Source organism: Pygoscelis adeliae, unplaced genomic scaffold (assembly GCF_000699105.1).
Source record: "Pygoscelis adeliae isolate BGI_AS28 unplaced genomic scaffold, ASM69910v1 Scaffold457, whole genome shotgun sequence".
Taxonomy (NCBI): domain Eukaryota; kingdom Metazoa; phylum Chordata; class Aves; order Sphenisciformes; family Spheniscidae; genus Pygoscelis; species Pygoscelis adeliae.
This window is the reverse complement of record NW_008825153.1, coordinates 44,902-65,529: the sequence shown is the minus strand read 5'-3', so window position 1 is coordinate 65,529 and position 20,628 is coordinate 44,902. Positions and strand designations below refer to the sequence as shown.

Below are 20,628 nucleotides of genomic sequence, written 5' to 3'. Positions count from 1 at the left end.
GAGCGGGTCTTCGCGCTGCCGGTAGTTATGAGGAGCCCCTCCCCGTCGAACAGCTGCTTTTCTGCCACCTGTGCTCCCGGGCTCAAGACTCCATTTCTTCCTTCTGTTTGGTAAAACCAAGCAGTGTCAGTCTTAAAGCTGTGCTGCCGGGTTTTTTTGGGGAGTTTGTTTTCCGTTGTTGTTTTTTTTAAAATTTTTTTTGGGTTTTGGGTTTTTTTTTGGTGGTATGTAACGTTTCAGAGGGTGCTTTGGAGCTGAAAGCCACCAAAGGATCTGTGTGGTCCGGGAGGTCTCAAGAAGAAATGCGAAGGCTTAGCTATGCACGTCTTCATTTAAGACACATCTGCAGTACAGTGATCAATTTTAGATAGCTCAGGGGAGAAGGAATTCTAAATATTTAAATATAAAAGCAGAAAACATTGCCTTCCTTCTGATGAACCTGCATGTGTTTTGAGAAAATCACTTCACTTTTTGTCAAAAATAAGTGTTCTGGACCTGATTTTCCCCTGCCTGGCCATGGGCGAGCACTGACAGCTCTGTAAAGTTTGGTCATTCCGATTTGGTGTCAGTTTACATCCCATCTCACACAATCTTCCGTATTTCCCCACGGCGTGTTGTGGAGACAGACTGGAGACCCTGGGCCTCAAAGGAGGTCTCTTCTGAGGCGGTGCTTTAGCAAGCATTTAGCCTGTGGTTGTGGTAGGGAGAGACCCTCTGCTGCCCCATGTGTTAGGTTGGCTTGTGTAGGTGCACAGTGAACGGGAAACTGATTTGGTTAAAAAACCCCCTAATTTACAGATTCTTGTGGCCGTACTGATACGTGACTAAGAACACTCCTTGTGCACCGTGTAACTTTGTCAATGGGCTGCATGACTGAAGATTTAGTAAAATGATGAAAGAAAGTATTGTAGCACATATATACAGGATGCAGAAGTGTTTAGCATCAAAGGCCTGGTTTGATTCAGCAACCACGTGTACTTCCGAATGTTAAAAAATAATATACGTTTTTCTTTCACTAGCCTGCGGTTGATGCAAAATGAGTGTTCCTGACTACATGCAGTGTGCTGAGGATCATCAGACTCTCCTGGTTGTGGTTCAGCCGATTGGCATTGTACCCGAAGAGAGCTTTTTCAGGATCTACAAGCGAATTTCAGCAGTGAGTCAAGTTAACGTGCGTGACTCTCAGCGTGTGTTGTATATCCGTTATAGGCACCATTATCCCCCAGAGAACAATGAATGGGGGGATTTTCAGACACACCGCAAAGTTGTGGGGCTGATAACTATTACGGACTGTTCTTCTGCGAAGGACTGGCCTCAGACTTTTGAAAAATTCCATCTTCAAAAGGAAATGTATGGTTCTACTCTCTATGATTCCCGGTTGTTTGTCTTTGGGCTTCAAGGAGAGATTGCAGAGCAGCCCCGCACAGACGTGGCGTTTTATCCTAGTTACGATGAATGTGAAACTGTGGAGAAGAGAATAGAAGATTTTATCGAATCCCTCTTCATAGTGTTGGAGTCTAAGCGGCTTGACAGAGCTACCGATAAGTCTGGAGACAAGATCCCGCTCCTCTGTGTTCCTTTTGAGAAGAAGGATTTTGTAGGTCTCGACACAGATAGTAGGTAAGCAGCTATTTTTGTCAGCTCGCAGGTCTTGAAAAACGTATGTGGCCATTGCTTGCCTTTAGAATAAGCCTATTAGAAAGGACAAAGCATACTTTGTTACAACAGGGGTCATGCCCCTATCTTATTGTGTAGTCTGCTGTAATTTAAGAGAATTTAATTTGTAGTCTGACCATATTTGATGTTTTGAGGGTTTTTTTATATATATATATATGTTTAATTTATGAGGCTAATCAAATAGTAGGAAGAAGTCACAGGAGAGGTTTGACAGATTCTGCTATAAAGGGACTTTTTGCTGGAAAGCTTCAAACTGTTTATAGATATGCAGTATTAATAAAGAAATTCAATTAGCATCGACAAAAAGTAATTTTGTTCTATGTTGAGTAGTATTTGACTAATCCTATTTACTGTGGGTTTTTTTTTTTCTGAAGCCTCTGTCTACTTTTTCATCCTATGAAATAGTGACCATTTATTTTGGTGACTAAGTTCAGCATCTTTCCATGTCTTTCATTTTTATTTAATTATTTGATATTCCTGACCAGTCTTGTTCTGCTACCATTCTTCTCACAACTGTTCTCTTTGGGTTTGTGTATGTTAGTTTTGGGTCATGTCCACCACCCCCCTTCCCCCCCAATCACATCTTTTCATTTGCATGCTCAGCTTTCAGATTTGAGTGTCACATAGTTTTCATATTAGGGATTAGTAATTCTGGCCTGCTAGCTACAGGCAGGTGCAAAATGTGTTCGACTCCACTGTTCGCAGTCAAATCTAAAGGACAGAAGCAGCCGTTTTCCTTTTGTCTTGGAAAAGATAGAGGTGTGGAAGCCCTATCAAAATATATAGGATGCATGGGAATGGTGTCTTTCACGTCTGTCATGTACTACTAGGGATGCTGGTAGTGGTTATTGTGTGTAAAAGCTCAGAGGTATCCAGGCTGGGTTGTCCAGAGCTGTCCAGGCCAGTTTGCAAAGCCTTCTGATCCTGTTAATCAGCTCTGCCTGCATAATTAGTCCTAGCCTTAGAATCCCTGTATAAGAATGTGATATACTGGAAGAAAGTATTCTAAGTTTCTAATTAGTTTGAAGCCCTCCACTAAATTATCTCTGGTTGCTTGAAGGGCCAAGAGTACCTTTCTCCCCTGCTCCCGGTCCTCTTTGCTGGTAAACAGAGCAAGTTGAACGTGCTCTGACTTGCTTATCCAATGTTGTTCCTTACTCGAGCTACTCTTTCAGTGTTGTGGTTAATCCCCATACTGTTCAACTTTCATTAGTGATATAAATTACTGTGTTATTGTTTTTTGTACTCTGCATGGGTGGTAAAGTTTTGGAGATGAGATGAGCCCTTTTTAGAATCTCAGCTTTAATTACTCAGTTTGGATGAATTTTAGTTGAACGTAATCACTAAGACTTCCTGTTCCTAAGGAACTTAGCTTCCTTTCCTGTAGCTAAGAAAACTACGGGTTTTGGCCAAGAATCTCAAAATCAGAATTAATTATGCTGTTCAATTGTGTCGTCTAAATAGCATGCTTCCACATTGGACTTTGGAAGTCAGTTCCTTACATAAATTAATTACTTACGAGCAGTGGCTGTGTTGTAGCTGGTGGCTAAATATTTCCCATGAAGTTGTGAACCGGTGGGGAGCTCAAATAACAGGTAGTATGTCTGTCCACACATATCCAAGAAGATATTTTATGCAGTTGCACTGAAGAGTTGAAACAGATTTAGTGTGATGCTTGAATTCTTTGCATAATGGAAGGTGTATGACTCTAGTTCTGTAAACATACGGGTTATACAGAGTTAATCACTGGTTCAGATATGCATACAACCTTGCTGGGTGGTCTGAATACCAAATAGACTCTTTCAGTAAGTCTAGATCAATGGATATACTTTAAATGTTGGCTGCACTTAACTGCTCAAAGAAAAGGTGTTAAATATTTGAATCTTTCGTCTTTCAGTTCAATAGTAAGAAAAATTTTCAGCTTTATTTTGCTGTGGAGTTAGTACTTCTGATTGTTTTCAAACTTAGGACTTATATATGAATAGCATAAGCAAGCTGAATTAAAAGATCTTTATATTCTGTTTAGTATTTTGCGTGGCTGAGTAAGGAAATACTCTAAATGCCTGGACTTTTTTTTTATATTTTTGAGTTTCGTAACAGAAAGGAGAAATTCATGTAATCCCAAGTAAACATCAGAAAAAAAGGAGTTGTCCTTGATTGAGTTAGAAATACATGTGCATAGCGTACCTGAGCTTCTCTGCACAGGCACCTTTCATGTAGCATGACGTATGTTTGCTTCTGTGTTCTACATAGCAGAAATTCAGGACCATGAAATGTCATTGAACTAAGATCAGTTTATTAAACTAACCTACACTTTCAAACCCAAATCTTTAGATGTGAAATAGTAGTATATCGTGTTTTATTACTTTGGTTGCAATAAAAGGTTTTTATTGTAGCATGTTCTCTTTTGTGGTGGCAGACTCCCTAATTAAGGGGAAAGCATTGCATTAAGTCATAACAGGGACGTGCAGGGCTATAAAGGATCTTCTTCAACCAAGTCCAGTTTCTGTTTTTGCAAGATGCGATGTTGTATAATTCTGTTCAGGGAGGAGTAAAGGTTGTCTGAATGCAGGGAGTGCATGTGAGAACATCTGGTAGAGTAACTTTTGCTACTTTGTTGGTTTTGAGTCTGTTGGCATAATGAGTTTAAAGAATGAAATAAAAATAATGATGATGTTACTGAGATACTGAGGCAAATGAAACAGCTTTTTCTAGAATAGGTGAAAATTTCTAAAGGGTTAAAGGCCAAGAATGTCCCCTTACTCTTTTTTTATATACCCTCTGTCCCTTTTTAAAAATTTCTTGTATATATTGTATCCTGACCTCCCAGTCAGTCTGCAACTAACTGGTTAAAAAGCACAAATTCTACATTAAATAGATGGAAGAGAAGGCACACTCTCTGTGCGTGTAACAGAGAGTATATGTCTTGGCTGCTGGAGTTGCAGATGTCTACTTAGGCTAAATAAGCATATCTTTTCCTGTAACTTCTAAAACTGAAGTTAAATTTCACAGTGTGTAGCAAAGGTCTCATTAGATGTAGAGTGCAGCTGTAACCTTGAGCTAATGAACTGAGTTGATACGTTGAGTGAAAATACATTAAGAAGTTACATGGGACATGGTAATTATGATCACGTGACTTGAAGACTAATTAAAACTACTGAACTTTTTTTGTGTCTTGAAAGAGAGTTTTCGCCAAGCAATTTATTGTAAAATATTAAGGTTAATACTTACGATGATCAGGATTCTCTCTCACCCAGTTAGTAAGCCTAGCATTAACTTGGTTGCATAATAATTGCAACGTGATTGGATTCTTTCAAGATGCAGGGTTCATAAATTAGGGAGATGGATTATTATGCTGCATTTCAAATAAGATAGTTCTCTGAAAAAGGGGGGCTGATCTCTGTCTCTTGCAAGTTGCTTGTATAATGAGCAGAGGAGACGACATTCCCATGACTTGTACTGAGATGACAATATACGCAAAACCACTATATTATTTGCGTAGAAGAATTTTTTTTGGCTGGTAGAAAACTTTATGTAGTTAGTGGGAAATAGTGGGTTTAAGTCCTAAGAAGTTTTGAAGAAAGATTGTCCTGTTAAATAGAAGTTTTGTGGGACTGTGAGTCTGACCTTGGTTTAACTCCCAGAGCACTCAGCCAATAGATGATCTTGGCAAATCTGTTCATTTTTCTTTCTGTTTCTTCATCTGTAAATTAGGTGAAATATTTATGTGGCCACAGGGCTGCTGAGGATAATTGAAAAAGTTTCTGAAATCAGTTGCACTTGATAGTTATTTGTAGAGGCCAGGAGACTGATTGAAAAGAAGGGAAATGAATGTTCTCATGATGATACAAAGGTCCTACAAACTTGAAACTAGGAAACATACTTGCCAGAAATACCAGAAATCCCATTTGTTTAATTTTTCTATTTTATTTCTGTTTTCAGCTAAAAAAAAATAAACATACTCATGTATGATTATAAATCTGCTTGGATAAGCTCATTTTAATGTTGTTCACATCAGTTTGTGTCTTAGGTTCTTTCTTTTTTAATACTGGTAAGGCATCCATTTAATACTATTGAGCGATGAGAAAGTAGGGCTCTATTTATAGATGTGTCTTTCTTTACACAGTATCATAGATGGGATTTGTTCACTGATTTATCAAAGTTTATGATATCTCAGTATGTGTATGTGGCTGTTAATTTTCTTTCTGTTCTCTGTCCTTCTAATTTTTTTGTTCCTTTTTTTTTTTTTTTTCCTTCTTCTCTCATACTGCCCTGTGAGTTTGTTGTTGGGTCTGAAAAGGTAGGCTGTGATTGCATATATTTAAAAATAGTTAGCTTTCTTCCATGTACTGCCTTTCCACCCCGCCTTCATTGCATATTTTAGTGTTGCTTTTTATATTTATTTTTCAGTACACACACAAATTGCTGCCTGGAGCCTTACTACTGTGGTGGACCCCTTTTGGCGCATTTGGCAACTGTATTTGGTAGCAATGCTGAATTTTTTTATGGGACACACATTTGCTTAGGCGGCTGTTGGCCTCTGGAATTTGCTTTATTTTTTAAACTCCAAAGCCATGAAGCTGTTGCTGCCTGTGTTTGGTTTCCAAATTCAAAAGTTCTGGCAGTTGATCAAACGCCGTAGCTGTGTCTTAAGTCTGAATAATGTTATGATTGGTGATATCTATAGTTCTGCATGCTAATTTGAATTAGCGGAATTTGATGGAAATTTTTGTTGAAGCATTTTGCATGAATACTTTTGCAAATTCATTTTGCATGTTTCTTGTTTTTAAATTTAGCCACTTCGAAATTTTGAGGATCCAGAAATTCCTTCAAACCTGTTGCTGGATGGTTTGTAGTGAAAATAAATTCTGTCCTGAAATATAATATTGTTGCTCTGAATTTTCTGTAAAATTATCCTGGGATCCTAGAAAGGAGTTGGGGATGAAGGGGTAAAGCATGTATCCTATGTAGCAAATGAGGTAGAAATGGAAATGGGGTTGAGTAATGTTTTTTGGTTCCTGGAGCAGGTTTATTGTCCTCCAGTTTGAAGTAGGAGTAGTGGTCACTGATGGTAATGATTGTGGTTATTACTCTGAAGAGAACATAAAGAGTGTGTTGGGTACCAAATTAACACAACTAACTTTAGAGAAGAAGATTTTAAACTAGTTTTGTAGTCAACTGTATGTGTACATGTGTTAAGGAGAGGACCTTCTGAAGAGGAGTTCGGATGACTGACGCTGTGGCGTATTCCACATGCGGTCCTGCATTGCCTTCCTTGAGGATATTTCCGAGTGCATCACACTCCGGAAGGGGTTTGTGGTGTGTCTTTGAAACTTAATGTCTTGAATGATCTTCTAGAGGCAAAATAAATAGAAACAGCTCATAGTGATAGGGTACTACAAGGAGCTGACCTAGAAAAAGGTGGTCATCTTATTCTAGAAAAAGTAGCATTTAACTTAAGTGGATTTCCTGTCATCAAATAGATTAGGATTAAGCAGTAGAGAGCCAAAATAATTAAACAGTGTTTTAATAAAAAATAAATTAGAAGATATCTATAAGCTTCTCACTTTCAGTTTTGTGTCCAGATTCTTCAGGTAAAGCTGTGCAGCAAAACTAGCTAGGTATTAAAATGAATAATCATAATTTTATGCTGATATATATATGCATGTATGGTTTTTTCCATTAAATTTGCACCCCAGTATGCAGTATGCATTGAAGAAACCATCAATCACTTAGACATGTTCTTAATGACCTGATATTGTAGCTATTAGATTCCCCCCTCTGTGCCCTCTTTCTTCCCAAATATGAAGTAAATTAAGTTTTGCTGTCTGTGGAGAGTGGGTTTCGTTTCAATTAAATCTTTGCCTTTTGTCTTTTTGGACATACTTGGGGTAATTGGGGAGGGGGGAAGGCTGAATTCATTGTACTTAATTGTGAGCTCTTAATTAAGAAAGAGTTTATACATTTGTATGGTGCAAACTTACTCTATAATTAGTGAGAAAATGTTTTCCAGGAGGATGGTGAAGGCTTGCAGGGACTGTAGGAGATAAATCCTGCTTGGTGCCACATTTAAGAGCCTAAAAGTAGGTGGACTGAATTCCAATCCAATCCACCAATTATTAATTGAATAATTAATAGTAAATTTCTTCATGACCAGGAATAAATTATCTGTTTGTTTATAAATAAGGAGAGTTTCTGGAAGAGAAGTGTTTTGTATGAGCAGTGTTTATTGATGTCTAAGTAAATAAATGCATATGTCTAAGTAAATAAATGCATTCAAACTTTGCATATATTGACACGTGCATAAATCTGCAGCAAAATTAGGTATTGGTTAGGAAGAGCTGTTGGTGAGGCAGTATGATTGAAATGATTCCAGTATTAGGTTCTGATTTAGCAGTCTGGCACCATCTCTTTTCCTTTTGCTGTATGACTCGTATTTATGAACTTAATCATATGCAATCTGGAAAATCTGGAAAAACACTTAAAAACTACAGTTTTGAGAGGATTAAGAAACGTGATTTGTTCATAGAGATTACTTGAAAGTGTAGAGAGAGGGAATTTGAAGTGTTAGCATCTTTGAAAGGCATTATAGCTGTGTAAGGAAACAATGATTCTCCAATCCCACTATTTATTCTGTGTTAAAAAAAAAATAAAAAATTAAAAGCAATATAACACTTATCTCTGCATTCCAGAATGAAATTAAGATTATTAGTAAAACCTGACTTGTAAACAGTTTATACTCTCCTCTACAATGCTGATTCAAGATTACAAAGTAACTTTTTGACAGAGGTATTTCTCTATAACCCAAAGCTCAGATTGAAATCTTGGTAAGATTTGGTGCCCTTCTATAGTTGTGCAGAGCAGCTTTACTTTTCACTTTTGAATTTTCTTGCATTTTTTTCTTAAAAAGATCTCTAAAGTACATGCTTGTTGAAAAATATAACAAATATTGCAATTTCTTGACATATCTGAAAGATAAACAACAACAGCCATCTTGTATTTAGCTTCATTCAATGTCATCTTCACATCAATTGTGAATATGATGTGATAGATCAGAAAAGTGGGAACATTTTTATAGGAGTTACTTGTAACTTCTTAGGTGGAGGGGAACAATAGGAGACATGCTTCTTGTCTCCTTTTATAATTTCCAGTTTTTCTTGTAAACAATGACACTGGTTCCGATTGCTTTTCTATTTAATTTTTATAAGGGCATTGTATATGCTTCCATATATCTTGTCTTAAATTTCTGTCCTCCATCCGTATCAATCAGTTACTTTCTCTTCATCTTCTTGATGAACTATTCTTTTTTTGAACCAACTACAAGCAGTAAGACATTATTTGGTGGCTGAATGCAGTGGTTATCTTTTGGACTTGATGCTTCTCTTTGGTGTGAAAAACCCAAACTGAACCAAGAACCTCAAAAGCAAACAAACCAGTAACATGTAATTGTTTTTATTATTACCATTTCTCCTAGCCTTTCTGCCTTAAAATCTAAAGGAACTAAATTAATATGCTTAGTCCTACCCTTATACTTCATATGTTCCATCCCTGTTTCACTTCCCCCCCCCTCGCCATTACAGACTTCACGAAGACAGTCTGTTCAGATGTGTTAGGAGAGATTATTTCAGCTGCAATTTAATTCATCTGTAGGGTTCTCTGGGAAGTTCTTTGCTGGAAAAAAAACCCACCACCCCGAACCCCATTTAATTCCGTAATCGTGGCATTTCCTCTTAAATTCAAGTCTTGCTCTAGGGTGTAAGAGTTCAGCATCTGGCGAATGGATGTTACCCTGGTTTTTTTGTTTTGTTTTTTGGGTTTTTTTAAGTTGTTAGGTTCAAATATGCTAGCTAATCTTTTAAAAAGGTATTCTGTTGGACTTAGTTTACTTGAAAAAGTATCACTACATCTACTAAAAGCTAAAAATGTAGAAATATGACGGTCAATCCGAGATGGTTCTTTGTATTTTTGGAACCCCCTTTTAAGCACATTCTTTGGAGATACTTCATGTATACAATAAAGAATGACATCTACAGCAATTCTTTAAATTAAAATTTCATTCTCAGGTAACTTCTATTTTAGTTTAAACCATCCAAAGAAAAAAGATTTTTTTTTTTCTTGGTGCAAAGTTCGGACAATGAAATTGTATGCCTCTATATATTTATGTACTTAGAAGACATTGTTAGAACAAAAGGATATACTATTGGAGTAATGTAGGTAAGTGAATAAAATATCTAAGTTGACGTTTAATTTTTCTCTAAGAAAACAATTTTATAAGGTAGAACAAGGATATTCTTCCTAGGGAATACTTTTGCAGGAGGGAGAGCTGTAGAATTGCTGATAGACTCAGGAGAGCAGCATTGTTCCAAACTGTGACTTAAATCATGAGGCGCTTTGAAAGTCCAGTGTGTCTTACTTTGCATCTGTTACATTTCTTTAGCTGCAACTTACTAAAAAATAATAAATAGTAAGGTTAGTGCCTTTATCGCATGGATTTGTGCCCAAGTTACCTTTTCAGTTGTACCAAAGTGTCTATTTAATTTTTTCAGTAGGACTTCATTGGCCTTGGGTATTCATTTTGTTTGGGAAAGAACTTCACCATTTATTTTAATATGTAAAAACAGGAGTAGCAAGAGAAGCCCTGTCAGTTCTTGCCTGAAGTGATAGTGGTCTTTCACTAATCATCCCTTTAAAAGAAAAAACGTACCTGTTTCAGGACCATGACGTTTCTAAAAAGATCGTATTTTTTCACAAACATAAGCAACTCTCTACAAACCGTGGGAAGTCGATGCTGGCAGCAGCAGGAGCAGCAGTTGCTGCGTGCTGAGAGGAGTTCGAGGCTCGTCAGGCCCCCGCCGGGTGTCTGAGGGAGTTTCTGGGCCCACCACACCATTGGGCTGTGTGTGGGGAGGGACCAGGCGACCGGTCTCACCAGAGGAGAGCAGTGGGCGAGAGCTGGGCTGTTCCAGCTGTCCCTGCGGCCAGGTCAAAGCGTGGGAAGCTGCATATAACTGGCCCCTGGGGTGCACCAGCCACCAAGAGCAGCGCTGGAGGGGAGCAGTGCCAGCAGTTCGCGCGGGAAGGGCTGCGCGCTCTGCTAGAGATCAGGCTGCTGCTTGCTCTGCTTACCCGCAGGCTTAGCCTGCTGTCCCGACGGTCGCCCCAGCTAGCTGGTGACTGTACAAGCCTACCCAGCAGCTTGAGGTCTCCAGGGAATTAGAAGGGCTTATTAGGCAGTGCTTTGAGGTTGGCGGAAGCATGGTGGTAGAGACCAGGCAAGGGCTGTTCTCTGCAGCAGACAGGAATCGGCCACCTTGCCAGGCAAGCCCGGGATGAGTGGAGGCAGCCACCCAGACAGAGCTTGCTATCAGGGCAGCTGCTGTCCAGGTGGAGGGCTGCAAAGACTGCACCCCTGCCTCCTGGGTGGAGGAGGGTGGAAGCTCCACCTGTGCAAGGTGTGCTCTGGTGGGGTCACTCAGGCAGTGGGTGGAGGAGCTGCAGGAGGAAGTTAGCAGGTTATGCTGAGTGAAGGAGGATAAACAAGAAATAGAGTATTATTTGAGACTTTGCAAGAATACTACTAAGGCCCCGTGGCACTGACCTCCAGAGACTGCCGGACAAAGAGCTTCAACAACAAACTAACAGCACCTTGGAGCAGGAGGCACCATGGTCTCTTATGACCCATAGAAACAGGGTATCACTTCAATCCCCTTCCTTTTATGTACCAACCAGCAACAGATATGAAACCTTGGCAGCAGACAAAACCCATGAGCAAAATTCACAGGGAGAAGCTGCACCGGCAGCACATAGTAAAAGCTGCAAAAGGACATGGCGAGTGCTAGTAATGTGTGACTGTTGAGAGGCGCCGAGGCACCTATCTGCCAGCCTGGTATACAGTCAAGGGAGGTTTGCTGCTTGCCAGGAGCCAAGATCTGGGATGTCAGAGGGGAGATGACTGCCACAGCTGGTTAAAAGCACAGACTACTGTCCTCTACTTCTTTTCCATGTGGGCACCAATGACATGGTAAAGCAAAACAAGCAGGACTTCAGAGCCCTGGGGGCACAAGTGAAAGGCAAAGGTGCGCAAGTGATTTTCTTCTCTGTCTTGCCAGTCAGAGATAGGGGTGCAGGCAGAAGTCGATGGTGCATCATGCAGATTAATATATAGCTTACATACAGATGCAAGGGATTCCATGGAAAGCATCCATGGACGGCAAAGGAGCTTGTGAGTCCTGGGAGTTATTCAAGAGCAGCCTCCTGGAAGCACAAGAACAGTCCCTTCCCTACCAAGGGAAAGGAAGAAGGCAGAACAAGAGACCACCCTGGCTTAACAATGAGCTTTTGGGTGTACTTAAAAGCAAAAAAGAAGCATACTAGCTGTGGAAAGGCAGCCACATACCCATTAAGGGCTACAAGAACCTTGCTTTGGAGGTTTTTAAGATACGACTGGACAGGGTGCTAGATGATTTCATCTAGGCTCCCCTTCCCACGAAAGCTTGGACCAGATGATCTTTCGAGGTCCCTTCCAACCTGGGCAATTCTATGATTCTGTTTATTTCATTTGTGACAAGGCCATTAAAGTGCTCTGAACTGCAGTCTTTTAACTTTCTGACTCTGTGTAAATGCTATGTACCCAAAATACGTGATGCATTGCTTTTTTTCAATATATCCTCAAGTTTTTGGTTCTTTTACTTTTGTATATTATGCTGGTTAGAATTCATACTGGATGTTTGCTCAGCGAAAGAGAGTAAGTGAGTGTTGATCTACTATTAAGGAGGAAAGAGTATTGACTTTAGGTGTTTATTACCTCAAATAAGTGTTTCCAGTGAATAACTGTAAATTGTGCCTTTTATTTTGCAGACACTATAAGAAGCGTTGTCAAGGCCGGATGCGGAAACATGTTGGTGACTTGTGTTTACAAGCTGGCATGTTACAAGATTCCTTGGTGCATTATCACATGGCAGTGGAACTTCTGCGATCTGTGAATGACTTTCTGTGGCTTGGAGGTAGGATTAAGTGGTAATAGTGAATCAAATAATTAGTTGCTAAAACCAAGTAAATCGAACTATCTTTTATAACTTTCCTTCTATATTGTGAAAAGTAGGAATGATTTTGGTGACCAAAATCTGAATATCAGGTGTGACTAATAATTGAGTTGAAATAAAAATTAGTTAATAAGACATGAGAAAGAAATGTGTTTAAGAAAACCTGCAACATAAAATGTGTTACTGTAATAAAGCATGTACTTAAAAAAAATTCTGCATCTGACTTTTTAATGATTCTTTGGAAAGTGTTTGGTTTTTTTCAGTGGATTGTACAGATGTTTTAAAAATCTTTCCTGTGGGTATCTGCCATGGACTATTAGGAAAAGATTTTTGCCTTTACATCTACCGTAGCCACAAGTGTTTAACTTCCACTGGCATAACTTACTTCCTTTCATGTTAGGTCCTAGGCTTCACTTTTTTCCCTGCCTTTTCATTCATCCTTTCCTTTTCTTTTTTTCATCCCTGCTTTTTTTCTATTTATTGGATTTACAAGTGATCTTTGAGCACAATTTCTGCTTCTCAATTTCATACCCTTTCAGGACAATTGCTGTCTCCAGTTCTGCTTTTAGCTTTCTCATTCTACTTGGAAATCCATTTAGCTTCCTAATGGCTCTGTAGGTTATGTATTATGAAAACCTTAACACCTTCTGACCTTCCACTTCTTTCCTTCTCCTCTTCCAAAAGGTTAAATGGCTCAGGATTCTTCAAGCAGGAAAGGAGAACTTTTCTCCTTGTGCAGAGCACAAAAATATTTTAAGGCCCATCTGTTGGACTACCAAATTATACTTATAGAATAATTTGGATTGGAAGTGACCTCTGGAGGTCCCCAAGTCTGATCTTCTTGCTCATATCATGTCCAGTTAAATCAGGTTGCTCAGGGACCTGTCCAGTTGCGTTTTAGGTATATTTAAGGATGGAAGTTCTACAACCTCTGAGCAACCTGTTCTAATGTTTTGCTGCTTGTAGGTTGAAAAAACCCAACAGCAAAACGTAAATTGTTCCTACATTAAAGCAGAATTTCCTGTGTCAACTTGCATTGACCCTCCTCCAATCACTGTGCCTCTGAGAAGCATCTGACTCCATCTCTTTTGTACCTTCCCACTGGGTGTTTAAAGGCAGCAGTAAGATCTCCCCTTAGCCTCTTGTTCTTTAAGGCCAAACAAACCCAGTTCACTCTGCTTCTCATATGTCATGGGCTCCAGCTCCCTGACCATTTTGATGGCCTTCCACTGGACTTGCTTCGGGATGTTAATGTCTTTCTAGTACTGGGGAGCCCAAAGCTGGACGCATTGCTCCAAATATGGTCTCTCAGATGCAGAATAGAGGGGAATAATTGCTTCCCTTCACTTGCTGGCTACACTGTGGCTGTTACAGCCCAGTATGCAGTTGGCCACCTTTGTTGCAAGGGCCTACTACTAACTACTGTTAACTTGTTGTCCACCAGGACCTCCAGGCCCTTTTCTGCAAAGCTGCTTTCTAGCCAGTCAGCTCCCAGGCTGCACTGCTGCATAGGCTTATCCCATCTGAGATGCATGAGCCTTTGTTGAACTCCTGTCGGCCCGTATCTCCAGCCTGTCAAGTTCTCTCTGCACTGAAGGCCTGCCCCACTGTTCCCCCCAATTTCGTATCACCCAGGAATTTTCTGGGAGTGCTCTATGCAATCATCCAGGCTGTTAATGAAGACATTAGTGTATTGTCCCCAGTATTCATCCCTGAGGGACACCACTAGTAACAGGCAACCATTTGGACTTTGTACTGCTGGTCACAATCCTTCCAGCCTGGCTGTCCAGCCTATTTTCCACCTACTTTATAGGCCAGCTATCTAAATCTTATTTCATCAATTTGGCTATAAGCGTGCTATGGGAGACCATGTCCAAAGTTCTTGTGAAAGTCAAAATATACAACGTCCACTGAGTGGACATTGCATCTTACCTGGTTTTGTGGATTTGTGTCCAATTGGATTAAGTGCTTTGTATGTCTGTCTTCCTCTACTCTGGCTAGCGCATACTCCAACAGATTCTGCTAGGCTTGGGGACCTGGGAGGTTTGAGCGTAAACCTTACCAGTGAAAAAAGAGATAAAAAGGACATTGAGTATCTCAGGCTTTTCCATGACCTTTGTCACTAGGTCTCCAATTTGAGGCATACTTTGTGTTTGTGTAAATAGACTTTGCTACATGATACTTCACTTCTTGCAAGTGTCTCTACTAATCTGTTGGCTTTTTTCTTTACCCTACAGCTGCTCTTGAGGGGTTATGCTCAGCATCAGTCATCTATCATTATCCAGGTGGTACTGGAGGTAAAGTTGGATCTCGCAGGGCACAAGGAGGTTCTCTTTCTGCTGAGGCAGGCAACAGGCACAGACCAGGTAAGGATGGGATTTTGTTTTTATTCTGTTTGCCACCACCGAGCATCTGAAAACTTCTTCCCTGCCTCCTAACTCTGTAAAATTATACTGATGACAGGATAAACTGCAGGAGGGGGGTGGGAAGGGAGAATGGTATTTGTTTTTAAGACTTTTACATTAATGACTTTTCTACTGTTTTGGCGTTAATGTTGACATGTGTGCTTTGCATAGAGTTGCAAAGCTTTTGATCTCTTCATCTGATTGTTAATAGTGTCTGCATTAGTTTGAATTTTGCTGGAGGAGATGCAGACAGTTTTCATAAAGTACATATGATGTGGCAGAGTTAGGTACACTTATTCAGAGGTGTTTTGCTATTCTAAAGTCAATATTCAATAAATAGATTTGGTTAACTAAATACCAATAAACCAACATAATTTTTAAGATTTAGTATACTTTTTCTAAACTCTCAGATGGCATAACTAATATGAGGATTGTATTAACATTGATATGGTAGACATTCTTTGAGAAATGGTCTGCTTAAAATATTTTAGAAATTATTAGGAGAGTAACAGAGAGAAAGAAATAGAAACTATCATTAAGTCTGCGGTTCACCTGCATCTGGAATATTGTATGCCATTTCAGTTTTCCATCTCAAAAGGGTGTTCATGTTCCCTATCTCCCATTTTTCTACTGGAAGGAGTTGCAGATTGGCGACAAAGATGATCTTGGTATGGTCTCTGTACAAAGAATAACTGGATAGCGTAGGACTCATCGGTTTTGCAAAAGAGATGGCTCAGGAGAAATATGAGAGAGCTCTGTAATATGGTGAACGTTGTGGAAGAGGATGGATAGGGATCAGAGGTTCAGTGTTTCTTCTGATAGAAGAACTGAAGGGCATCAAATAGAGCTAGCAGATGGGAAAGCAAATGAAAGGGATTATTCTTCATCCACTGTATAGGTATGACGTGGAACTCCTTGTCATTAGGAGTTACCAGACTTGGTAGCGTGATAGAGGCAAGGCTGCTGCAACTCCATGTTCCCAGGTCCAGCCAGTCATGAGGCTGAGCATGCATTCCCAAAAGGCATACAGGCACACACACACACACAATTTATATACACACAGCCATATAGACCAACATAGACAGAAAACACAGCACTCGTATAAACACAGACAGCACTGACAGCCTGATCCTGCTGCCCTCTCTGACTGATCAGGATGAAAGCCTGTTAGTAGTATGGATCCATCCGGTAGCTGGTTTTAGTCACTCAGTCTATCCAGTAGCTGGCCACTGGCTTGCACCAGTTACTGGCACCTGGACCTACAAGCCTCCGAGACCCATTCCAGTTGTTGGTACCTAGACCTACACACACACACATGCACTCCCCTTATCCCTCTATTTTTCCATGCTTGTTCCCTAAACTGCCTTGATACCTCCTTTTCCTTGTCTTTGGTTCATCCCCTACACATCCCATAAGAAATCTTGTAAAATCCCAAGATGTTCTTTCCCTGTATCCTATAATGAGCCCCATATCCCTGCAGGCAGTAACCCCCCACAGTCTGTCTGTAAGGTGATCCGGAGAGCTGCGCATGTTAACTGATCTTGATGGATTTTACCCCTGGACAGCTCTGTTGGCTCTGATGAAGTTATTGGGGTTCAGGTGATTGTCACTGTTCCTCTGTGCTACTTTGTGTTTGTGGAGATGAGCTTTTAACGCTTGCCACACGGTGTTAAGGCTCCTGAAAGTTTCTATGGCTTCCAGGAGAGGCTGGCTAGGGTAGTGAAAAAAGAATGTGTTGATTGTTATAAGCTAGATGGGCCTTTGGTCTAACCCAGCACAGCTGTTTCTGTGTATATACCCAGGTTCTTGCACAGTACTAAAGCAAACAGAAGCTGGGTTTAAGTGCCGGTGTTAAGTACTCTTGTGTGCAATGTGATCAAAATGAATTCCTTCACCTAAAAAAAAAAAAAACCACCCATCTCTATTCATCTATGTCACAACCTAGTAAACATTTGCTGTGTATTATCTTTATTACAAACTGTGTACGTTGGCACCAGATAATTATGATAGTAAAATCACCTTATTTCATGAGAGAATACTAATTTTTCATATAATAGCTAGTCATTAAAATCTGTGTGTTTGGTCCCATGACCTATGAGTGCATTTTATGTTGGCTATTATGGTATAATTTCACACTGTTATTAACCTTTTCCCACTTTTCAACAAATATTTAACAGTAGGTGTTGCAATCTGTTTGTAATGGGTACTCCTTGTTACTAAACAAGGTAACAAGTCACAGCTATCAGAATAATTGAATAAAATATATTTTGGGTATATTATTGCTGCTTCTCTATATAAGTTGTCTTCTAATTCAAAGTCCTGTTTGCAGACTTGTTAGCGTGGTTGTATTTTAAAAATGTTTTAGTTTCATATGACAAGGTTTTTCAAAGGACTTTTGTGTGAAGAAAAACTGATTACAGATTTTTTGTCACCCCTTCCAGATGAAATGTTACTTCATGGTCTGTTAGATACTGTTCCCTAACGCTAGTTATGATCTCTTAATGTTTTGAGAGCTGAACTGCTGAACTCTGTCTAGCCAAACAGCTATTGCTGTGATGTTTTTTTCCTACAAGGTTTTCTGAAAGTTTCTTTTCAATACCTTTTTTTTGACTCTGCAGTGCCTTTCATTTAAAATCTTTTCAAACTGCACCTTTGTTTATAGTCTACTTTGTTATAATTAATTTTGCGAGCACAGTATTTCATCTGGGGAGCAAATCCCAGTGTATCTTTCTGTAGGATAAGGCCAGAAACAAAAGGGGTTTCCAAATTCTGTGCAAACCAAGAAATGCCATACTTGGAACTGACATTCAATTCGTGCCTACTTTTGAGGCACATAGGATGTGAGAGTTACCTTTATTGCTTCCTGATGTGCCTGGAATTGCACCTCTTCTTGTGCCTGTACTTCAGCCTTGACAGGATGGGGTTTCTTGGTACTGCCTTTGTGCCCAGACCCGGTCAAGAGAAGCATCTTTCTCTTGAATCTCCTGTGATTTCCACCATTTGGCATTTTTAGGCTATAGCACAGGACCTGGCTGCTCTAAAAATGTTGTGGTGTCTGCTTTGTATAGAAGCATCTTTGGAAAGAGAAGCATTAATATTGTCTCTCTTTGTATAATATAGAGCAGAAGCTTAAGAGGGCAGTGTTGAAGGGGTTTTTTTCCTACTAAGCAGAATTGCAATATATTTCACACCTATCTGTAACCATCAGAATATTGTCTGGGTTTTTTGTTGGTGTACCCTTCAACTTCTTTTGAAACTCTTTTGAATAGGTATAGATCATTCAGAAGAGAATTAGTTGATAACACAGTGTTTAAAGTACTTGTCTAATGGAAGCACTTGTCTGATAGAAGAAGACAAGGAATCTTGCCTGCTCCAAAGACAGGTTTCTTTCTTGGTCGTTGCCATGAGCCCTTGGACTGCAGTGTCTTGCTGATTGTGAAAAGGAAGCTCTGACGTTTTAAAGAAGTGTGATTTCTCACGTTCCTAAAATCTTCTGTTTGTAGGGGGAGAGCTTTAGGCTGTGTCCCCTTGAACGGCTGGATTTGTCTCTAAAGCCTTCAGTGTAAAAAAAGATTTTTAATTGCTTAGTTCCTGTTGGCCAGGAACCTGGCCACGGTCTGTTGGCTATGTGATTTGTATGTTGAATAAGCTGAGTTTAGATTGCTTTATGTTTAGCTTACTAGCTGTTTTGGGTTCCTCTATTGTGTTTTATTTGTTTGAAGTGCTAAGCTCTTAATTCTGTTGCCTGACCTTCCTCTTTCCCCAAGAAGAATTAGGACACCTGAGTGAAGTGTTGGAGTATCTTTCTGATCTCGCTCTAAACCTCTGCTTTACTAGTCTGGAGTCTGAGCAAATCAACTGAAGGGAGGTCCTGTCTCGCTCATAAAGCAATTGTTTTTTGACTGCTTAGCCCTTGATCTTAACAATTTCATTGCCATGTTTAATCAAAGCTTAGGGCAACAAGGTGTTACGTATCTGGTGATCCAACTTTGCAATACTCTTGGCAACTATTTTATGTGGATAATCTGGCTTGTCGGATTGGCATGACTCAATTATTCAGAAAATTTGATGGAGTGAAATTAATGACAATTGAAAGGGGTACAATTACTTGAAAATGTTATTCCAGAGTATTGTGTAGATTAAATGAGCTTCCACAAGGAGATTTAAGCACTGTAGGACCTGATATTAAAATATAGTAAGTGGATTGTAATGGAAACTTGCCAACTAAAACAAGAATAAAGAAGAAGGAGAAAAAGGATATGGCTTTAAATTATACACTGAAAATTCTTTGATTCTTCTTGATGTCTTAGAATTCATTGCAAATGTACAGGATTTTTACATTTATTTTTTAACAAAATGAGATTTAACATATGGTGACTACTTGAATTATAATTGGTAGTCCTTCAAAATAGCAATGATGATCCTAATCTTATAATTTTATTCAAGCCTGATGTTAGTTATAAAACATTGTAAGAGCTTATTTTGTTGGCTATATTTGAGGCTGAAAAAAAAAATCATTTTTGTTCCTCCTTTTAGGGGCACAAGAAGTTCTCATTGATCCAGGTACATTACTTTCATGCATGTTTCAAAAGTCTTCTTTTTATTACTTGCATTTGTTTTGCATTTGTATAGATAGTTACTGCCACTTGCCAGAACTAGTACTGATTCCTGATGCTTCAGTTTTTAGCTATAAATCTTGAGGAAGCAAGACTTGACTGAAGGGTAACTGGCACAAAATAAATGATGTAGTTCCATGATTGTGTCCCTGTAAATTCTAATCAAGATTGTTTCTTCTCATGAGTAGTGAGGATTTTTAAAATTTTCTTTTAACCGACAAACCTGAATGGTCGCATGTAATCTTGTAGTGTCATGGTATTCTTTCAATCATCACTAACAAAGATTTTGCACTTAACTTCCATAAAACCCCTAAGGTGTTAATCTACAGATGTGCTTAGTATGATTCTTTAAGGTTGACAAACATATAAAAGATGCTTTAGCATTTGAGCGTGTAAAATAACATATTTCTGACTATATAGAGGGAGTAGAAACTATCTTTCACAGTAGTTTTTAACTGTCTATTGAGAGTTAGGTTCAGCTCTGAAACACAAAGGTTTCTTTGTCATCTTAGTAGAGAAAGCTCTTGGAGAAATAAATTACCGTATAAATTTAGGCGTGTAATCCTACAGATTAAGTAAGATTTAAAAAGGTATAGAGCCTTGCCAAACCTTTGATGTATGTTTTCAATTTTATTATGTTAACTCTGCAATAAAATTAAATTCTAGAAATAAAATTTTCACGTTCTTTGTAATACCCTGGATTTCCTTGGCTTCTATTTTAGATTCTTACAGTTTATGTATGTTAAGACTCTTTCTGTCTCTCACCTTCTTTCTTATATAAGAAAAGCAATTTCTTACTGTTTTGTCTGAGCCTCAGGTATTTTTTTTTTAATGTGGAAGGCTCGGATTTGGTGGCCTTTGTTACAATGTAACACTTGGTTTTCCGTG

General features: G+C 39.2%; 1 protein-coding gene across 1 annotated transcript in view; it reads left to right on the top strand.

The window, feature by feature from the left end:
* Positions 1-1,031: 1,031 nt before the first annotated feature.
* The window catches only part of LOC103920645 (trafficking protein particle complex subunit 9), a gene marked incomplete at its 3' end in the record, with an annotated part of 60,501 nt that continues 40,904 nt past the window's right edge, over positions 1,032-20,628 (top strand). The window contains exons 1-4 of the mRNA XM_009328418.1: positions 1,032-1,620; positions 12,535-12,680; positions 14,957-15,085; positions 19,661-19,687. Coding sequence (XP_009326693.1) covers positions 1,037-1,620; positions 12,535-12,680; positions 14,957-15,085; positions 19,661-19,687 — 886 coding nt within the window. The remainder of the gene's footprint in view (positions 1,621-12,534; positions 12,681-14,956; positions 15,086-19,660; positions 19,688-20,628) is intronic.